Consider the following 21,266-nt stretch of genomic DNA (forward strand, 5'->3'; position numbering starts at 1 on the left):
CGAATAACGGGATTTACACGAATCCGGAAGTGAACATCAGAAACCATCTTGTTCCGTTATCACCATCGATGCAACGCCTCACACTCTTTGTTCCAGGAGACGCAAGGCCCCCTCCTCCTCCCCTCTCTCTCAAACAACACAGTCACCTCCCCAGTCCCTCTCTGTCTCACGCCTCACGCACGGCGGACACCCTCCAGCCTTCCACCCCGGTTTTCTAGCATCAACCCCGGCTGTATAACCTGCACCATGGCGGCTAGCGCGAAGCGAAAACAGGAGGAGAAACACCTGAAGATGCTGAGAGAAATGACGAGTTTGCCTCCCAATAGAAAGTGCTTTGACTGCGACCAGCGCGGCCCGACCTATGCCAACATGACCGTGGGCTCCTTCGTGTGCACCTCCTGCTCCGGCATCCTGTAAGTGCCCTTTATCTCCAGACATGGTATCATACACGATATATATACATATATATGTCTTTGCTCCATGTGGCAATCAAAGCTAGTTAGCCTGCTAGCTCGTTAGCTTAGATAGTAGATGCTAGCTAACGTTAGCTCCCAGTGCTAGCCAGTGAACTTATCTGACACTGAGCCAGAGGAGATGAGCCTGATCCAGCTGCTGACAACGTGTCGGGGCAGCACCACCACCACCCACCCTTTCCACTGAGCTAAGTGAGGCTGGTGTGGCTTATCTGCAAAGACAGATGATTAACATTAAGGTTTCATGTTTGTGCAATACTGTAATTATAATTATTCTGTCTGTATTTATAAGATTTTTCTTACTTACTTAGTTACTTATTTAAAATACTTGTTTCTTTGGGGTTTTTTTCTACTATGTCTCTTGTTTTGCACTATATCTATGCTGCTGTAATCCTGTAAATTACCCTAATAAAGGATTATTTTATATCTTTAGTTTTTTTTAGTTTTAGTTTATTTGCACAATTGAAACATAACAAATAACATTGATGAATTATATTACAGTGCAGGAAGAGGCAGAAAGCCCACTGGGCTTATTTGAAGCCTCCACCTATATAATATTTAAAAAAAAAAAAAATCACAATACTATAACGAATACAAAAAGAAAATACATATGGTATAAAATATTGTTGAAAAAGCATTTTTACAAGATATGATTTATAATTATAATACGTTATAAACAACAAGAAAACAAAGGAAAAAAATGCAATGAGTCAAGATGTGTGTGTGTGTGTGTGTGTGTGTGTGTGTGTGTGTGTGTGTGTGTGTGTGTGTGCACTTATGTGTGTGTGAGAATAAGTTCATATGTGTGCACTTATGTGCGTGTGAGAATAAGTCGGGTTTGATTTTGATTAAGGGGATTTGGGTTTGTACCCCTGTATTTACTCCTACACAAAAGTAATGCTACCTATGAATGCAACAACTACAGATTAAAAATACACCCTGAAACATGGAGTACATATTATACATAAGGAAAGTAATTACAAAACAGGGGTAAGATTGTCTTTTAAGCATATTTTGAAACTTTTTATAGACAAACTATAGCCATATTTTTTTGTGAAAAGCCATTCCATAATTTTCACAAAGAATTATGGATTTTCAAAAAAATTTCTTATCGAAAATTGACCTCTAGAAGTAAATAATTTAGGAGGATGAAGATCTAAAGATTGACGAGTTGAGTTAAAATGAACCTGTGAATTTGCTTTGGAGAAGGTCTTGAAATGTTCAGGAATATTTCCTTCACCTTAAAGATAAGTTAAATGATGGTAGACACTTATTGTGAAATGCAATACCGGTATTCATGCCATCATCAGTTGTATTTGGTGATATTTAGAAGTATTACACTACTATGTCTCCGAGAGATCCACACTGACACACAACAGCAAGACTTTCACTTGTTTTCAACATGCTGACCCCCCAAAACCCCCGTGCGAATACACTCATGTCAGTAACATACCTCCTGCAACAGTTCAATGACACAACATTGATGGTTTCAATTATAATTTTTTTGACTTTAGAAAGCGTTTGCCTGACTTCAAGCTTTGCTGAGCAGTTGTGTAACCAAGCATCTGTAGCTTGGGATTTTGGGATTAGTGAAGCATTCCGTTACTTCTTCTAAAGATAGCCCACTTCAATAAAGCTGTCTATAGTTGCATGTTAAATAGTTTTTTTTTTAGTTGTGGGTATGTGTGATGCAGGCCCAGTTAGAAAAAATAAATATAATGTAGTATTGACCGTTGATTGCATGATTCTCTGTATGGTTTTTGATCAAAATTCAACATGGAGAAACTGTTTGCCTTATAGTATCTATATTGCATGATATTGCGCTAATCTGGATATAGCCCTGCCTTATCCTATATGAGGGGATAATATGGTTTGGTGGGGGAAGTGGTATAATTGAGAGTGATTAGGGAATATCATTTGAAGATTGCGGTTTTGTCCGGATTGACACAACTGTACTCCAACTGGCAACCTTCCAGTCACAAGCTTCTCCAATCTTTTAAACTCCATCACCCAGAACATAAATAGTGCATGAAGCTCAGGACAGGGTTGTCTCTGCATACTAATAGTGGAGAATAATTAGTAAAAGTCCACATGGAACAAAAATGTTGGTTACAATAAATGTTGTGCAATGTGCAGGATTTCATTCATTTATCATTTTAAACTTCATTACTCACCTCCTGCCTGCCTACACCCAAGATTTCCCAAGAAAATACCCCAGTGTAGTGAAGCTATGGTCTTAATCTGATCACTCTGTATTTGTGTGCATGCATGTAAAACATAGTCAGTGTATACTTTATAGCTGGAAACGTGTATTAATTTTTCTCTAATGACACTAATGTTCTTAATAAAATGAGGAAATACTTTTCATTTGTCAAATATTTAATTCACCCAGGAGTTAACTAAAATAGGCTATACCATGTGGTGATTTTATATAGACCTATTGGATTACCAGCTATATATGTGATATATATTGTCATCAAGATGGGAAATTACCTATATTGGGATAGAATTTTGGCCATACAGCCCAACCCTACCCTCATACATCAAGTGCCAAAAACTGTACAGCCCTAACCCTAACTCAATTTTCCATTGGTACACCATTCTAACAAGACTTCTGATGCTTTAAAAAAAAAAAAAAAAAACCAAGATCTAGTTCACAAACATAGCATCATAAGTATTGTTTTGTCTCAATTGATAATTCTGTTACTATCTTTGTCACCAAGTCTCAACCTTGCTCACAAATGGTTTACCTTGGTTTGTAAACATATGAATTATGTTTAGTTATCATAGCCTTTGCTAGTGAAAACATTTGAGAAAAACAAAATGGCAGTGGGTTAGAAGGTAAATCAATAAGCTGTTCGTCTGTCTATCCTGTGGTGCTTATTTACACAGTCAGCTCCTTGCACTGCTGCTTCTAAATGCTTTATGGAAATCATCCTGCCATTCTTTATTTGTGAATAATGGTTGTTATAATAATCTTTCAGGGCAATTATCTGTTGCTCAGTAATTCCCCACTGATGACCTTTTAGTTTTATTAGTCGACAGGGGAAGATGACATCATCGACACTCTGCTATGCTCTTTGTCCCACAGACTTTGCCTAGATACAGCCCTTGTGGGACTAGGTTTGTGACCTTAATCTGTACAAACTGTTTTAGCTGCCTCCACTGAATGTGAAGGTTATTTATTGTAGCATTGAAAAGAATGAGACTCATTTTGTGTTTGCTGATGGGCATAGTTTGCCCTCCATTTCACTTCACTGGTGGGTCTGCGGGGACTCCACTGTGAATTTCTCATCTGCTCACCCTATGGTTTTTGTCTATAATGTTAGTAAATTGAGTTTTTAAACAGCTTGAGATTACAATTCCCCCCTCCCCCCCTCTCTCTCTCTCTCCCCTGCTGTCCTTTTCATATTTTTTTTTATGAAGACAAAACGTGTGGAATTATAGTGGCGGAAATATTTTCAGCAGAAGAGCCTGGGTTTGAAAGGATTGCTGTCAGTCTGATGTATGCAGGAAGCTCGGTGTGATTGTAGGCTCAGGAAGTGGTATGTCCCCACCGTGCTGCAACATCAGCAGCATGTGTTGTTTTTGTGCCACAGGAAGTGACAGAGGTCACCGTCTGCATCTCTCTCCTTTTAATTCTAGAGAGGCAAGGACTTAAGTATTCATACTCAGTCTTGATGTATTGTGTTGGTTACTGCCTTGACTTGACTGAATTATGTTGCTGATTCAAACGGTTCTTCTAAGTATATTTATCCAGTAGAGACTCAGGAATCATAGGAGTGGTTTTTAATTTAAGGAAGTTGTTGTTTCCCCTTTCTTCTTCCATTTGAAGTCTGGGAAGTAAAAGTATTTAAATGTTTATTGGTGATAGCAGGGGCATGACTTACTACCTCATATCAATCCCCCCCCCCCCCAATAGTTGTGGTAGTTTAAGGGGTGGAGTTGGAATCTGCTATGTAAACACATTCCTTATGAAGGTGGAGGCCTTCCCAGGAGTGTATCTTTTTGGAGAATTGCCCATGGCAGGAAGTTACCCCACTTGGCCTTTGTATTCCTGAGTAAGCTGGGCTCCAGCAGTAACGTGACATAGGTGGGAGGTGTCAATGACACAAAATGTCACGTGTAATATTTAGTCTGAAGAGCTGGTGGGTGAAGAAATGATAATGGTTTATTTTGGCTAATGCTGATTTGATAGTGAGCCATGATAATTAAGAATCTGCATTTTCTTAAATAAAATGCTAGAAATGTTTTGCATGTCTTTATGACCGTGCCCTCTGCCTGTTTTTTTATTTTTTTTATTTAGATTTGTTTGGAGCGTTCATTTGGACGTCAACCTTTATAAAAATGTTACGGATCATAAGCACACGTACAAGAGGAAGCTACAAAAATGGCAGACAGATCGCAGAACCCCCCCCCACCCGCAAATATAGCGATGCGAAACGGCATGTGAACAAAGCTTGCTCAAAAATGAGTGTGAATCGAATCTTGTGTTGGCTTTTACCTCCCCGGTAAGCACCCTAGCTGCAGTCAGGGTGCATTCACTTTAGTGTTGAGCCCAAGAGAAAGGGGGATGTGGTGTTTACAAGCCTCAAATGACAAACCCGTCTCATGACGCCTTTAATTGTGGCAGAAGGTGTCAAAGACTGTATGGATGTAAAGCTGCAAAATGAAGAACTATGCATAGTCTCTCATCTCTCTTGAGACTTGACATTGCCAGTTTCTTTCACCCTGGAGCCAGTATGCAAATGAGCAGAGCTTTCGGGGCTGAGCTGCATTGATGTAAAGTAGCGACTAGGTCGTAATTATTTTACTATGCAATATGTGATACTGTTCTCTGGCACACTATGCTACCAGTAGACGTGATCTGGGAATGGGTGAACTTGGCAACCAGGGATGATCAGTGGTTTATTTAATCTTTATGTTACAGACTTCGTTGACATGTACAGTATTGTGATGAAAGAAGCAATTTTCTAAATTCTCTTTTTTACCTAATTTATATCTGCCGTCATTTTATTCCACCTCCAAATATAATCCTACCGTCACCGACCATTGTCACAATTGTTTTGCTACCGTGCCAAGCAAAAATGCTGTGAGGCCGCAGGACCATAACATTGTGTTGCTTGACTCAGTACCAGGCTGAACTCCAGAACACATGACTCACTTGACAGTTGTATTGTATACCACAGTTAATGGTTGTAATAAGACCCTGATAATAGCTGGTCCCCGTATCGCAAGACACCTGCTTGTGTGTGGACAACTCAAATAGACTTTGAATGAAACAAGGCTGGCAGATATTCAGTATTTAACTCATTTTAAATGTATTTTCATAGTATGATAAAATACAGTAAATTAACTTAAACAAAAGGGCATCAGAAATCCTTGAATTGGACTACCGGATGGAGATGCTGTCATCATGTTTATACCTTAAGGGCTATGGAGCTTTCTCCCTGTATCTGACCTAGTTTCATTATCAGACCTTGGATCTTATCAGTTACCGACCTCATGTTGCATAAAAACACAGTTAAGCTCAAATTCTCCCTTATCTTCTGTATACAATTTCTTTGTTATGGCTTCTTGCTTTTGATAAATTTGCTTCGTACTATGCATTAGATTAATGCTAAGAACCCTAATTGATGTCTTGCTTATTTATTCTGACCAACAGCCTCAAAACTCCAAAGGCTCAAGTTTGTAGTAAAAAAGAGAGTTGCAACTAACTTTTTAAAAGTCATTTTATTAATCAAGTAATTCATTTGTCTTTTGATTGGTTTGGCGATTAAGCATTTTTTTTTAAAATTTCCATGGTAGATCCTGTCGTAGTTGAATTAAGCTTTTTCTGTCAGTGGCATCCTTCGGGCCTTAGCGGTCTTCTCTGAAAGTGTGACCATCAGGACATAACCGGGCACAAGTTGATGAAGTCTTACCCCTAGAAATAGGCGTAGTAGTTCCCGTGGATCTACTCTATGCTACAGTAGGAACAAATGGAGCGCTTTCTAATAGAAGCAGGGTGGCTCCTGTCATTCTATACACCTGTTTTCTGTCTTGTAGTTTTGAATGGTTATTGACACAGCTTTTGTTAGAAACACTTTGTGGAACAGCTGATTGGTGGAGGGCTAAAGAATGGGTGGAGATGAGAACGTGTTCTGCAACGGGGTAACAACAGTGAATAATTTAGCAGTCTTGTCTTGTATTTCACTGCCTTTAGGAGCTGACTCCTTTTATGTTTATAACATTGTGTTTGTAATTTTGACTCTGAGGATCTTGTTTCCTAGAGCAGCGGTTCTCAAATGGGTGCCCCGGGGTGCCTTGAGAACGGGCCGAGGGTGCCACAAGATATCACCACGTAAAAAAAGATCAAGCTTTCACCACATAGAAAAACACTGCTCTTCAAACTGTGGGAAACTGTGCATTTCTGCACATTTATGCTATGTGTGTTCACCAAATGTTTAGTGAAATTGCTGGTATTACCTCCCTTACTTGTGATGAAAAGCCACCAGATGACACCAATTGATGAGTAAAGAGATTGACACTTCTATCGAGGCTGTCGTAATCGTAGTTTCTTTTCAACTTCGCTACATTCTTAAAACCCCGGCAAAAGAAATATGTTGGCATGGCTACGCATCAGGGAAGGCTTAAAATGACCGTAGACCTCAACGTTTCGATTCAGGAATATACGTTGGTCTCTAGTGATTGGTTAAGAAAAATAAAATCCCCCGCCCTCACAGAAATGGGTTTGGGTGGAGGCAATGTCAGACTGAAGATCGAAACAGAATGTAACGTTGTTGACAATTCTGTCTCATATCAGGAAAGTCTTTTCCTCGTCTTGAGGGATAAGGTGCTAAGCAATTACACTCTTTTCGTAGTTAAGACATTCTTCTTGCACGTTAAATGCTGATTGCCACCTTCACAGACAAAACAGGTGGCGACCTTGAAGCCAGCACTACATTAGTTTTCACTTCCTGCTTGGTCCAGGAAAAAATACTCTGGCAAGCAGGCCTGGAGCTTAATATAAAAGCCTGAAGATAGCTATATTCCAATATTGCAGTTATGAGGCTTATTTTAATTTGGGCCGTTGTGGCATGAGCTGTGACCTTCTCAAGAAAATGAGCGAGGCTTGTGGGCTAATGGGTGTTACTCCATAATGAAAGCTTCTATATTAAGGGACATCACTCGTTCTGTTACTGTACAGTCAGTGGCAGTTAGGAGAGAGTTTCACCCACTTCCTTTGTTCTGTTCTACGCCCTTTCTTTTTCTGTCCGTAATTGTCTTTGTCATTTCTCTCTGTGATGCTGTCATCCGTGCCCCTGTTGGACACACCAGCCCGTTAGCTTGGGTCTTATTAACTGGCACCCTCCTGAGAGGTGGGCTCTGGACAATGTCCTGAGGAGGTCGTCGTGTGTTTACAGTGCCTTCAAGTGAATCTGACCAGTTTCATTTTCTTCCCTTACAGACGAGGACTGAATCCACCTCACAGAGTCAAGTCAATCTCCATGACAACCTTCACGCAACAGGAAATAGAGTTCCTACAGAAACATGGCAATGAGGTAGGAATGGCGACTGTCGGTCCTGTCCCCGTCTTTAAGGTTGAGGTCAACGTTCAAGTGTTTTGTTGCTTTGTGATAATCTGCACATGCTAGACTATAGATGGCCTTGAACCATTCAAGACAAAATATTTAAAAAAAATAGAAAAATACATGGCGCGTTAATATTATTGTAGCAGTAATTTAGTGCCATTTGGGCAAATTTATGAATATTGATATTTATTATTTTTGGGCTCCATACTAACATGTTTTAGTTTTTAAAGGAACAGTGTTTAACATTTAGGGGGATTTATTTGACAGATATTGAATATAATATGCAAAACTATGTTTTCATTAGTGTAAAATGAGCTGAAACTAAGAATTGTTATGTTTTATTTGGATTAGAAAGAGCCAATTTTTTCTACCTAATGAGCAGGTTGTCTTCCACGGAGTCCACTATGTAGCACTGCCATGTTTTACAGCAGCCCAGAATGGACGAACACTTACAAACACTGGCTATAGAGCGGGCCGTTTGCATTTTTTCGCATTACCTAAAGGTAGGAATGGCAACCAAAACTCGGTATTAAAAGTGCCCCTGATTATTAAATATCGTAGTACTAACAGAATAAATGGATGGATGAAAGTCTATAAATAGTTAGAGGTGAGGGTCTATATATTTGTCATTCAAATTCTGCAACTGTCCCATCCATCATGATCAAAGTAGCGCCGCATATTGGTATTGCACAGAGGACCCAAAATGCATCATCATCCACGTGCCATTTCTGGTGAATGGAGTATGAAATAGAGCAATGCCACCTGGGAAGCACAGCCTATTAAAAGCTGTTGCAAAGTAGCAGGGCAGGCAGACACGCAGGAGACTCAAGGTTGGAGCTGATGCACACATCCTTCAAGGCTGCTATATAAATACTGCTGCCCTCAAGTAGCTTTTTTTTCATTCTACAGAGAGCACCTGACACATATACATTTTCAGCAGTTTAAAAATCATATTGATTCAAACGAAAGGTTTAGCTAGTATGTGCTGTGAGTTTGTGCATGTGCACCAAACCCAGATCAAGAAATAACAGCATCAGAGGTTTACAACATAAGAGCCACGCTGCCTCTTGCAGCACTTTTGCTTCATCTACAATGCAGCACCCTATACTGAGTGCACACACGCATGAAGCCTATAAATCTCTCTTTAAAGGATTAGGCAAATACTTGAGGAATGCTATCCAGAACCCAAGGCCAGATAAAGAAGAGACTTAGACTGATTTTAAGATTTTTCAACTTTTCTTTCCAAACACGGGGCCAACTCAAGTTTGCCTTTATTTGAAACATGTTGAAGCGGTTCGCCTGTGCAGTGCACATAAATGGGACAGTCGTCTGCAATAGACCAGGTCTAATGTGCACATGATTACGTTTTCTACACATCAGGACGAAATATATCACTTTGTTTACCCATGGCTTATATTTCATTTGCTACCATGTCACTTCCGCTTAACAATTTAATGGCTGAAAAGAAGGTTGACAATCTTGCAACTATTTGTAGTTGTGTGTGCTACAGAAGTGTTCTACCAAAAATCACTCGTTCTGTCACCCCGTATGTTCTAGGTATGTAAACGGATCTGGCTTGGCATTTATGATGACAGAACCACCTCAATACCGGACTTCAGAGAACCACAGAAGGTCAAGGAGTTCCTTCAGGAGAAATATGAGAAGAAGAGATGGTAAGTCAGTTTTACTAGCTGGCAGTGCAAAATATGAACAATCCTCTGGCAATGCGCACTGCAGAGACACCCTGCTTTTCTCTGTGTTGTTCTTCTCTCTGGCTTGTAAAAAAGTCTTACAGGCAGCTCATCGCAGTTAGCCTCAGGCAAGCCACCAGATACCCTTCTTTAAATTCATGCAATGTAGGTCATTACAGTCAAGCTGCTTAATGTGTAATGTTATAGTTGTTCCATGAAGTTGTATGTTTAATTTTGTTCAAATATGTGTTAGGTTTAGCATAGTTGTTACTGGTGCATTGTGACTGTTGGGTGAAATGACGAATGAGAGTAGTTATTTCAGACAAATAAAACTAATGACAGACAAACAAGTGCCTGTCATATTGATACATGCAAATGAGGGATTGGTCATACAAAGTAAATGTTTATTGAGCGACACTATTGGTTTATGCAGTTAGACTGCTCGCATGCAAAACTGAGATGCATCATTGACATAAGTGTCGTTGCTTTTCTGAGTATGCAATTACTCATTTAGATTATGCACCTACACGTCCACTATTAGATTATTACAGCTATGAGTTTAGGCAGCAGTACTTCTGTCATCAGTGTTTAGCCTTTGAAGTCTGACCAAAATTGTAGGCATGTCTCAACATGTCCACATTTCTTGCAGACAGGCATTTCCACAGGCAAAGGCGATTTTCATGTTACACGTTGCCTGTCTGCTAGCTGTGAAAAGCATTGCACCCAAATAAACATTTTCTGTTATCATTATTTGGGTGGGCATAATGCTTGTTTTGCCGAAAGCCTGCGACACCCTTATTCTGAATTAACTAGTAGCATGTAAAATGTAATGTGAACTGTTTCCTAGGTACGTTCCTCCTGAGCAAGCCAAAGCAGTTGCATCCGTCCATGCCTCCATCTCTGGATCCTCAAACAGCAGCACCAGCAGCACCCCCGAGGTTAGACCCCTGAAATCCCTGCTGGGGGAGTCGACCCCCTCCCTACACCTCAACAAGAGCACCCCGCCTAATCAGGTGAGATTTATGTAATGCACATACACGTACACATGATGAATTTGTTGGCTCACCCATAAAGGCCTGATAAGGTTAAACGAAGTACTTGCTAAACATAAACATAGACTGACAAATACGCTGCTTGCAAATGGTGTATTCCTTGCATTCATTCAGTCTTTGTGTTGTTCAAGGACTCATACACATACTGCAGAGTGACCAGCACATGACTGCAGTTTTTTTTTTTTTAAATCCGTCTCTTGTCTCCACCAGTCTCCAGTGGTGAGCCGTGGACAAAGCCATCAGCAGCAGTTCCATGACAAAAGGTTCGACCTCCTCAGTGACTTGGGTGGAGACATCTTTGCTGCCCCACCCAACATGAACGCAGGCGCCAGCTCCAGTTTTGCTAACTTTGCACATTTCAACAGCCACACAAGTAAGGAACAGGAAACTAACTGATTGATTGACTAACTCAAAGCAGTAAGGGGATGCATTTCAGATGAACCTTATTCAAATGTATGTGCGTGTAGGCATGTTTGCCTCTTTCTGTGCAGAAGAGTTTGACAAAACGTGAACACTAGACATCTAATAGTGTTGCTAATGTTAAATGATAATTATTAATGTTGCATTCTAATCATCACATCTATAAAACTGAAGCAGATGTTTGCGATCAGGCAGAATCTAAATACATTATGGAATTAAAAGCATATTCAATTGTAATTGTATAGCAGAATATCATACAAAGCAGTTCAGAGTGATTTACATAAAAACGAGAAAATAGCCGCAAAAATATGAAAATAAACAGAGACATACATACATAAATGCACATAAAAAAAGTATACATACACACGTACAACAAGCATACAAATAAGGTGTTTATTTAAGAAAATGCTCGAGTGAAGAGGAAGGTATTTAGTTTGGATTTACAAGAACGGTGTTGGAGCAAGTCTAAGATCAGCACGCAAATCTTTCCATTCCTTAGGTGCATACTGAAAGCCATCTCACCTGACTTAGAAAGTGCTCTGGGCACACAACGGAGATTTCCACTCTGACTGGATAGATCAGCTGGGGTTATAAACTAACAGCATGTCTGAGATGTGCTGTGGAGCCAGACCACCCGTTGCTTTGTATACTAAAAGGAGGATTTTGAATTTTATTCTGAACTCAACCCATGACGGTTTTGAAGGACTGGATTTATATGGTCTGATCTTTTTGTCCTGGTTAGAACTCGTGCAGCTGAGTTTAAGATCCTTTGGAATCTATGCTTTGATTATATAAGTAGTATTGGAGGTGCTCTCCATGGTAACTAATGCCTGTAACAAAGTTATAATCAGTGTTGGCTTCCCGTGCAGGATAATGTCCTCTCATTTCCCCCTCAAAGAGCCAACACACCTCATCCTGAAAGAAAGTATGTGTAATACTTGCCACATGATCCAAACAAATAGGGGCGTCATTTACCCTCTACTTCTGGGTCCATACAATCCAAAGTTAGAGTCATCGGTTTTAAAAATACAAAAAAAGCCAACTACTAACAACAGGGCAGGAATCTGAAAATGCTACGAAACTGTTGGAGCCAGTCAAATACCACTGCTCTCTTATAATCTTCATGGGTGGCGTCGGCCTTTATTGGGTTTACTGTTCGATGAAGGTGCTGTATGGTCTCTGTATGCGTTGATAGTTTGTTAATTGGATTAAATCCAAAGTGGCAGAACTGGAAACGTTTCACTTTGTATGTTATAGGAGACTACTTTGAGGGGCAAGCAGCCGTGCACAGCTCCAATAGATGGACCTTCAGTGTAGCGTCTAGTATTCAGCCAGCGCCAGCCTGCTTTGGGAGTTGGCACTAGCAGAACTTAAGCTAACTGCTAGCTGCCTACTGAAGGTGCATCTCCACTGGAGCTTTTGCTCCCCTACTTTACCCTACTACTCCGGGTAAAGTAGTCGCCTTGTGGCGGGTTGGACGAAACAACACTGTGGATTTAATCCAATAATTCACTAAAAAATGTAGCTGAACCTTCCACAAGACAGGACAAGCCGAGGCTAGCTTGTTAGCAGGCTCATTGCAGCAGATAGTTCTGCAACAAAATAAAAAGACGTCTTGTCAAAGCTGTTCTTTTGATAATGTTAGTTCATTTATTTAATGGTTTTTAAACTAAAGGTCTGGCAACATCTCCACCTATCTGCACCCTTTTAATGCAGTTACTAAAGTGGCATTCACACATCTCAACATTACAAACACAGATCTATATCTGATATAAATGATGTGTGTGTGCTCAACGGGTAACCCACAGTATCTAATGGGATCGCGTTTTAAAGCTGCTTTACATTTATTGTCATGTGACACCACTCTTGTGATTATCTCTCATATTTAGCATTTAATCCATTGTATTTGTGTTGTAGTCTGTCATCCATGCCTTTTGTCATATGTATAAATCCATTCTATTATCTCATCCATTGTTTTCCTCTCATTGTTTTTTTTTGTTCACCTGTCTGTCCTCATCCTGACACCACCTCAGCACCACAGAATGCCAACGCAAATGCAGACTTTGCAAATTTTGATGCATTTGGGAGCACCTCTGGGTCGACAGGTGGTTTCTCCTCCGCACCCCAAGCCCAATTCCACCCCTCAAATACAGGTAGAGCAAGTTCACTTCACTGGACAAATGGCACACATCCAAATCACACTCACTAACTTTACACATCTGTTGAGAATGTACATAGAGGCAGTGCTAGATTTGGGCTGGTACTCACCGGTACAGAGTACCGGAACATCTGGAGAGCATCTGGACAAGCTGACACATATCCCTGCACTGCATGGCACGGGAGATGAGAACGATGGTCTTGTAATTTATCGATACAATGTTTTTATTCTCTTTGTAAAATGAGTGGCCAACTGATCATAAAAACTTTTTTATTTTGAACAAATATAGTTAATGAAACATTTTAAAAAATTCTGCTCTTGATTTACAGAATATCATTTTACAGGCCAACTTTTCCATAAGAATTAAATGTTCAGATGGAGGCTGTGATATGTGTAAATATTAAATTGCATAGTTTTAAGTCAAATCCATTCTCGGGGGAGGACCCCAAAACCAAAATCACTTAGTAACTTTAATTAATTTAAGAAATTCAGTGTCTCTTTATCCTGCTTCATAATATTTAACAGCATCCTGACTGGGACACTGCTCCTAAAACTTGAATGATCAGCACACACGCCTCAGCTCTGCATGCATACCTGTTTGTCTGGCTAGCTATTGTTGATTTTAGCTGTAGGCTTCCTATAATATGTTATAGAATATACTATAGGCTACAATTTACACAGTGAAGCCCTTGATGTAATAACACTATTGGTAAATATACTAAACACAAACAACCTATTTACATGCAGCAGTTTGTCAGCCATGTTTTCTGTCAAGTTTCCTATTTGTTGCCATTTAACTGTTGTTAAAAATTTCCAAATGTGCAAAGTCCATTCACTGTCAAAATATGGAAGACAACTGTGCACCACATGGTCAAAGTACTTTCCAGTAAACCAAATGAAGATTTATGACCAAGAATAGAAGCAAAAGATAGATTTATAAAGTCCTTCAAGGCAAATAAAAAAACAATACATATTTCTTTTCTCCAAAACATCAATTGTCCTTGGCTGTAGTTAAACGCATGACCTTATGTTAACATGTTATGTGCCATAGGCCAGAATGTCAGAGATAATGGAGCATGAAGCATTTTGCATAGCATTGCAGACACATTAGGAACATTTACTCAAAGCGCCACGTGTAGCATATCTCTATTTTGACCTATTTTGATAAGCTTATTTTTACATAGATAACTCGTAGGTTTATACAGGTTACCAACTGTGTGAAAAATCAAAGACAAACACATTTTTAAAAAGCAAGTAATGGTTGTACACCAGAGTAGTGAATGCTTTCTACACTTACTAGGCGGAGGATTATAGTGACATATGTTGTGCAAAACACCAACACGTATTACTGCTCTAGTACTGTATCCACACTGTGTCCTTATGGGAATATTATTTGATTTATATATTATATTTTGGGACCTAACATTAGTATTAATTTATGCTGCTGTGGTTTTTGCACAGTGTAATGTAGTTTAATCTATGCTTGTCTCTTTTAATCAGGTATATTGTGATCGTAAAATATATTATACCACATACTGCCATACTGTTGTCCTTGTCTTACCTTTGTTTGTCATTCTGGTCTATATTTTCCCTCTGAACCCTTCATGCAGTTATACTTCACATTTCGTGTAAAGCCTATGTATTTGCTCAGCAGTAACTGGCTGACTGTTGTTTTTTGCCTTCTCTTTTACAAAAACCCTAACCCAAAAAAAGTGACTTACTCAAACACACATCTCCACCTAGTCTCAGGAAAATGCTGTGTGCTATAGTGCCCTCTGCTGGTGTACATTGATAACGACCTTCTTGTGAAGCTGGACAGTGATCTTTTTATTTTTAGTATGCCTATTACTTCATGGATAAATCACCCGTCACTGTAGTGGCTTTGTAAGATAATCCCTCTGTCACAGACACTGAATCACTCTGCTATCTGGCCTAAGCTGTCCATTCTGTTTCATGTTTTCTTCACCTTTTGCTTCAGCAGCAGTTGATTTGCTTCTCTGGTTTAGTTGACAGCTTTTCTTTTGTTTCTCCGCCCTGTCTTACATTGCTCATTGCCCCATTCCTCCCTTCCTCTTTGATTTTCGGCTGCCAGCGTTCACTGTGCTTTCATCCAGCCGCAGTATGGGTGAGTTTGCCACTGGTCTGCCTCTCCAGGTTGCACACAGTAAGTCTCTCTCTCTGTGCCTGCCCTCTTAACAGCTTTCACCCTTTCCACCATCTAATATAGTCACTCTGTTCCTTCTCTCTCTGTTTGTAATTTATGTCTCACTGTGCTCTTTTTGTGTTTGTAACTCTTAATCACTGTTGACAACCTCACTGGTTGAAAACGGGGATTATAGGCTTTGATTGTTGCTGTCATTATTGTGAACCACTGTGGAGTTTAGACCAAATTAAAGCACATGAAAAAGTAACAATGCAAAATTACGAAAGGATATAAAGAGATTAAAAGAGACATGATGAAAATAGGATTGAATTAGTCACTGAACTTTTTTTAACATATCTTTTCCCTTTAACAATAATTAGGAAACAATAATAATGTGCCCTTGATGACTATAATGATGAGTAACTTATACTCCTTTATGAGGAGAGTTACTTCAGGAAAGGGATTTTGGGTTTACTGTAAGGGCATCAGCAGCAGAATGTTTAAGTGTTAGGCTAACAGCCTAAATACCAGGTGTGCCCGGTATTCTCAAGCCTGACAGTTCTATGTAAACAACTTCAGTTCTTCAGAGGCTTTTAGACCACGGTTTAGGGAACATTTATATCTGCTAATAATATGCTTATTTAAGAGGAAGGATGCCCCAATATTTATTTTCATCTGCAAGCCTTCGTATATACCTTTTTAACAGGGGAGAAGTACCTGAATTGGCATTGTTGTCAAACATAAACATATAGCGTGAATCAAATGACACAAAGATATTTAGAGTGGTAAAATTTTAAGCCATATTTGAATGGGCTTCTGTTTTTTGGGGCCTTTAAAAAGCAATGTGACTAATGTGTAATGGTCGTTTCCCTAGTAACAATCTTAGGTCTGGTTGAAAGTGATGGCCTTCTTAATACAGAGCCCAGTAATGCCTACAGGGTGGTTTGCAGACCAAAGATCTATTAAGTTGTATTCCATGTCACTGTTAACACACTTGGGTTCCTTTTTTATCTGTAACCCCCTTTGTTCACAGTATGTTGCTGAACAGTATGATGCTGAACCGAGTTACTCGAGAAAGGTGCCCCTTTGCGCATTTTGTGCCTCAAAAAAATGCTAATTTTATACGTTCCTTAGGTTCATAGGCTAATGGAGAACCAGCATAGTGCAGTGTTGCAGAGGACATGTTTTAGAAGTGTTGCAACTTGTCCTTTAGAAAAATGAAGGTAATGCCAGCCCCAGCCTGACTGGACCCCAACTTAACCCTCCGTGCTGATCCTGTCCTCCTCTCCACCCTGTTAACGCTGTTTCTCAAAAACAAGCAATCGAGACCCCCTTTGACGTTTAATCTCTCTCTTTCATGCAGGTAGCGCCTCAGGGGGACTAGCAAATGCCAGTTTTGCAAATTTTGAGAACTTCCCCAAATCGTGTAGTGCTGACTTTGGATCCTTCAGTTCCTCCTCCCAGAGTAACTCCACAGGAGCTGGCAGAGATGCTGTACAGAGTACTAGCCTCCCTGCCGATAGATACGCAGCCCTGGCTGACCTGGATAACGTGTTAAGCTCTGACAAAACAGAGCAAGGTAAACTTCTCCTGCCTAGCCTGTTTCATAGGTCTTTACTGTAGGGATAGAAAACACAAGTTGACAACATGAAATCGGGCGCATAGCTTTAGGCCCCTATGAGTCTTCTTCCCAGTGCAGGGACAGACATAGTCTCTCTCACAACAGGGCTGATTGATTTTCTAGCAAACTACAAATTCTGGATCAATTTTTGGCTTAGACAAGACTTGAATATATTTTTGTGGCCATAACTTTTTCCCCTCAAATCAGCCTGCTGGCTTCAGTGCTGCTGAACCAGCCTGTGTAAAGACAACAGGCCACTACATATGATGAAAATGTATTTTTGCTGTTTGTATTGGTTTTATTTCACACAGTCAGAATTCTGGCACTCGAGCATCTGTGAATTATACTGGTTGTAGTTTATTTTGTTCATATTAAAAACTGTATTTATGTGCTAACATTTATGTGTTCCCCATTGTTTTTAATAGGTTGAATATGGCAGATATTTCCGGACCATTGTTTGTGTCTTTTAAAATTTGAATTTTCCTCCTAGATTAGTTGAGTTGAGGTGGATTGAACGCGACTCTGCTGTCATGTGCTTTCATTCCAGGAGGTGGTGTTCCTGTTGGGGTGAGCTCAGGCGCAGCAGCAGGAGGAGGTGGTTTGCCTCAGAAGCCGTCAGCAATGCAAGCAGGGGGCGACCGCTACGCTGCTCTAGCTGAGCTTGATACTGTGTTTGGCCCCCCAGTCCCTGCCACCAGTGTTTACAACACCACCGGCACCTCGCAAGGGTAACATCAATACACTAAACACAGACACGCACACACACACACACACACACACACACACACACACACACACACATCACAGTAAGCCCCCTGCTATAGTGGGGATCAAACACCTAAATCTACCAAATACCAAATTTGAAATACCGTATTAATAGATGTTCATGTTCATGACATTATTATTTGTCAGAATACATTATCAACTATCCGGCAACTTCACCAACAAATGTACTTTTATCCAAAGCAACTTGACCTACAAACATACAGTGACCACACTCCCATCACACAGGATTGCTTTTGCTCTTCTGTTTTCGCTGGTTTCCATGATAAGCTTATGTGTTGACTTTGTTTCACTGCAGAGGTATGTTTGGCCCAGAGACTGGGATGTCAACAGCACAAGCACAGCAGGCCCTGCCTGGCATGGCTCAAGGTTTTGGTGGTGAGTGAACCTACAGGGTTGTTTTTTTTCTAATGATTTGTGCTAATTGTTCTTCCAAATTCAAACCCGTAATGATTTATAAAGTCAGAAGTGATGTTTAAAACAAACAGCAATCCCAGTGTGAAGTACAGTGTGCTATAAGTAGATATAAAGAGTTTCAGTGTTTTGGATTTTGCAGTTGGAACATTTTTGAACAGTATTTTTATTTTGTTTTACGTCACCATCTTACTGCCACGATCAAATTGATTGAAGGACATTGAGGTTGAAAAGGTCACCAGCAGGGGATCATTTGTGTGGGAGCGGCATAAACATGTTGAAATGAGGCATCCTCCATGGATCAATGCTTTTGTTTTGACCATGTTTGGGTTGTGCACTTTATTGTTCTGTTTCACACTTGTTTGGTGACTTGAGCCTTGTCTTTAACAGCTCAGTCAACCAATCCGTTTGTAGCTGCTCCAGCAGCAGCTCCCACCAACCCGTTCCAGAGCAACGGCAGAGCAGCTAACATGGCGGCAGCGCGGCAGCAGCAGCAGGTATGTTTGTGTGTGTCTGGGCGGTGTACTATATGTGCTACACATATACAATCAAAATATTCAGTTATTGCAGAAGTACAGAATACAGGTGTGTTGCATCATCAAACAGTAAGTGTATTTTTTGTTAGATTTCCTTGCACACCCAATGTGGCAACCTTTGCTTATGCTGCTTCAGCAATAAATTAGCCTCAGACCGCACTGCCAAACACAAAAGCAACTAATCATCAAAAAAAAAGAGAATATCTTAACATGAAGTGCTAAATACCAATTTTGTTCACTGTAGAAAAAGGCAGCAGGAATAGCGTTGCCATTTACTGATGCTCGCAAGAGAGATGAAAGATACAGCAAGGAGCACAAATTGAAATTCAGTTGTCTGTCTGTTCGCTCTTGCCATGCTTGGCAGGCTTGATGAGGGTTCTTCAGGGTCAGGGTTATCCTCCCACCTCTGGTAGGTTCCCTCGTGCTCTCTGCTTCCCTTTTGCTCTCCTGTGCCTTGCTCTTACTCCGCCTTTTGGTTTCCTCGCAAATATATCAGGAAAATGTTGTAGAGGTGTGGGCTTTTTTTTTCTGCTGATATATTCCAGCTCCTGTGTAATGTCATAATTTATAGGCAAGTGATACGTGCTGTAAAATCTTGTCATAATTTTTGTAATAAATCGAAGTAATAGGTTCAAACCAGTTATTTTGTTGTACGCCTGAATTATTTTACCACGTTATGTCCTGCTGTGTGTTTCAGCATCATTTGGCACAGGCTCCATGAGCATGCCAGCTGGATTTGGGAATGCTGCAGCCTTCAACCTCCCCACCAGCTTCAGTGGAACCTTCCAGCAACCCTTTCCCGGCCAGGCTCCCTTTCCTCAGCCTCCTGCATATCCCCAGCAACCCAATGGTGTGTGTGTCTCTGTGTTGAACATTTGGATGCAAACATATCTGCATCAATAATGTTAAAATTCAAGCTAGCATGTGCATCTGACTGAATGATTGGCACATCAGTGCACTGACATCCCTTAAAAACGTCCCTTTGGATTCCTGCTTTTCTATTTGATTAGGTTTGCTCCTCTTCTAACTGACAATGTACATTTCTTGCAGGTGGAGGATTTCCAGGCTTTGGCCAGGCCAAGCCCGTTGTGACTCCTTTCGGGCAGGCAATGGCTGGACCTATGGTCTCTAGCAACCCTTTCCTGGTAAGTAAGAGGGCTTTATTTTTTTCAGAAATTATACAGAAAAATTAAGGTGCTCCAGTCCCATGAGTCAAGACTATTGTTAATAGAGAATAAGCAGTTACCTTATTCCTTATTTTTTAGTTCTGCTGAATAGATCATTGATAACATGATTACAATAAAACACAAGTAGTTGGATGAAAGATGGACAGGGTGATTTTATTATAATGGATAGTTGATTAATTTTTGCCATCATCTCAATGCTAAGTAGTAATAAGTATGTTGTCTGATGTGTCTCTGTATTTCCTTTTCCTTCCAGGGTGCTGGTCCATCTGCACAATATCCAGCAGGAGGCTCTTCAACAAATCCCTTCTTATAGCGATCCATCCAATCAGCTCCACTACAGGGTCAACAACTGGCGCGCTTGCACCTATTGCACTGTTTTGTTTCACAAGTAGCTTTAAACACAATGTTTGTAATGATTTGTATTTTGTATCGCAGTTTGTCACAGATGGAACTATGTGACAGACAGTCATGCTGACGCTATCATTGGCTACAAATCAAAGTGATGGTATGTGCAGAGGGAGAGGTTGATCCCCTCTTCTCTATTTAACCTGTGAACTGGCCTGGCCTCTACTGAACCACAATGTATAATCAAACTAGCTGAAAACTAAGTTATTGCATAGTATATCCCATTCATTATGCTGCAATTCTGTATATATTTATTTTCTTTTTGGAAATTAGCACTTTGTGCATATCAGTATTTGTATCGTACACATAAGATTTGTTAAGACAGAACTGTTGCTTGGATAATTTAAGGGTTACTGCCACTAACTGTGTTTGTGAAGAACCAAACTGTTTATTTCTGCGGGTTCCTTTTAGGTTAACTGTTCTCACTAAAGGAAAAAAAAAAGCCTATTCTGTTGGCAAGAAGTGAAAAGACTGACTGCTACATTAGGGATGGGCAGGGAACTTGTTTCTTTGCCAGTCCAATGTCCTGCTGATAGAGGCCCAGGTCAATAAGTGTCTGAACGACAGTCAATCCATAAGTGGGTAACAGGAATGGCTAATGGGCTGAAACCACTAACATTGGGTATCAGAGAATTTTAAGTTAATGTGTAAATATATATATTATATATACATATATAAATATATATTAAAATTAATTTTAAGTAAGAAGAAATGACCAAACCATTCATTTATATTGATGTATGGAGAATCTTGTAAATTTGTTTTGTATATATTAAAAAAAAAAAAAGATTTATATTCATGGTGTTGGC

General features: G+C 40.1%; 1 protein-coding gene across 1 annotated transcript; it reads left to right on the forward strand.

The window, feature by feature from the left end:
* Nucleotides 1-49: 49 nt before the first annotated feature.
* agfg1a (ArfGAP with FG repeats 1a) lies at nt 50-21,220 on the forward strand. The gene is given in 14 exon segments (XM_054600397.1): nt 50-413; nt 7,924-8,017; nt 9,605-9,720; nt 10,586-10,751; nt 11,001-11,163; nt 13,244-13,363; nt 16,875-17,090; nt 17,680-17,860; nt 18,214-18,293; nt 18,720-18,803; nt 18,806-18,826; nt 19,563-19,715; nt 19,916-20,010; nt 20,306-21,220. Coding segments are annotated over 14 exon segments (1,716 nt in total). The 5' UTR covers nt 50-246; the 3' UTR covers nt 20,366-21,220.
* The last annotated feature ends 46 nt before the right edge of the window (nt 21,221-21,266 follow it).

The sequence above is a fragment of the Anoplopoma fimbria genome, chromosome 1, assembly GCF_027596085.1.
Source record: "Anoplopoma fimbria isolate UVic2021 breed Golden Eagle Sablefish chromosome 1, Afim_UVic_2022, whole genome shotgun sequence".
Taxonomy (NCBI): Eukaryota; Metazoa; Chordata; class Actinopteri; order Perciformes; family Anoplopomatidae; genus Anoplopoma; species Anoplopoma fimbria.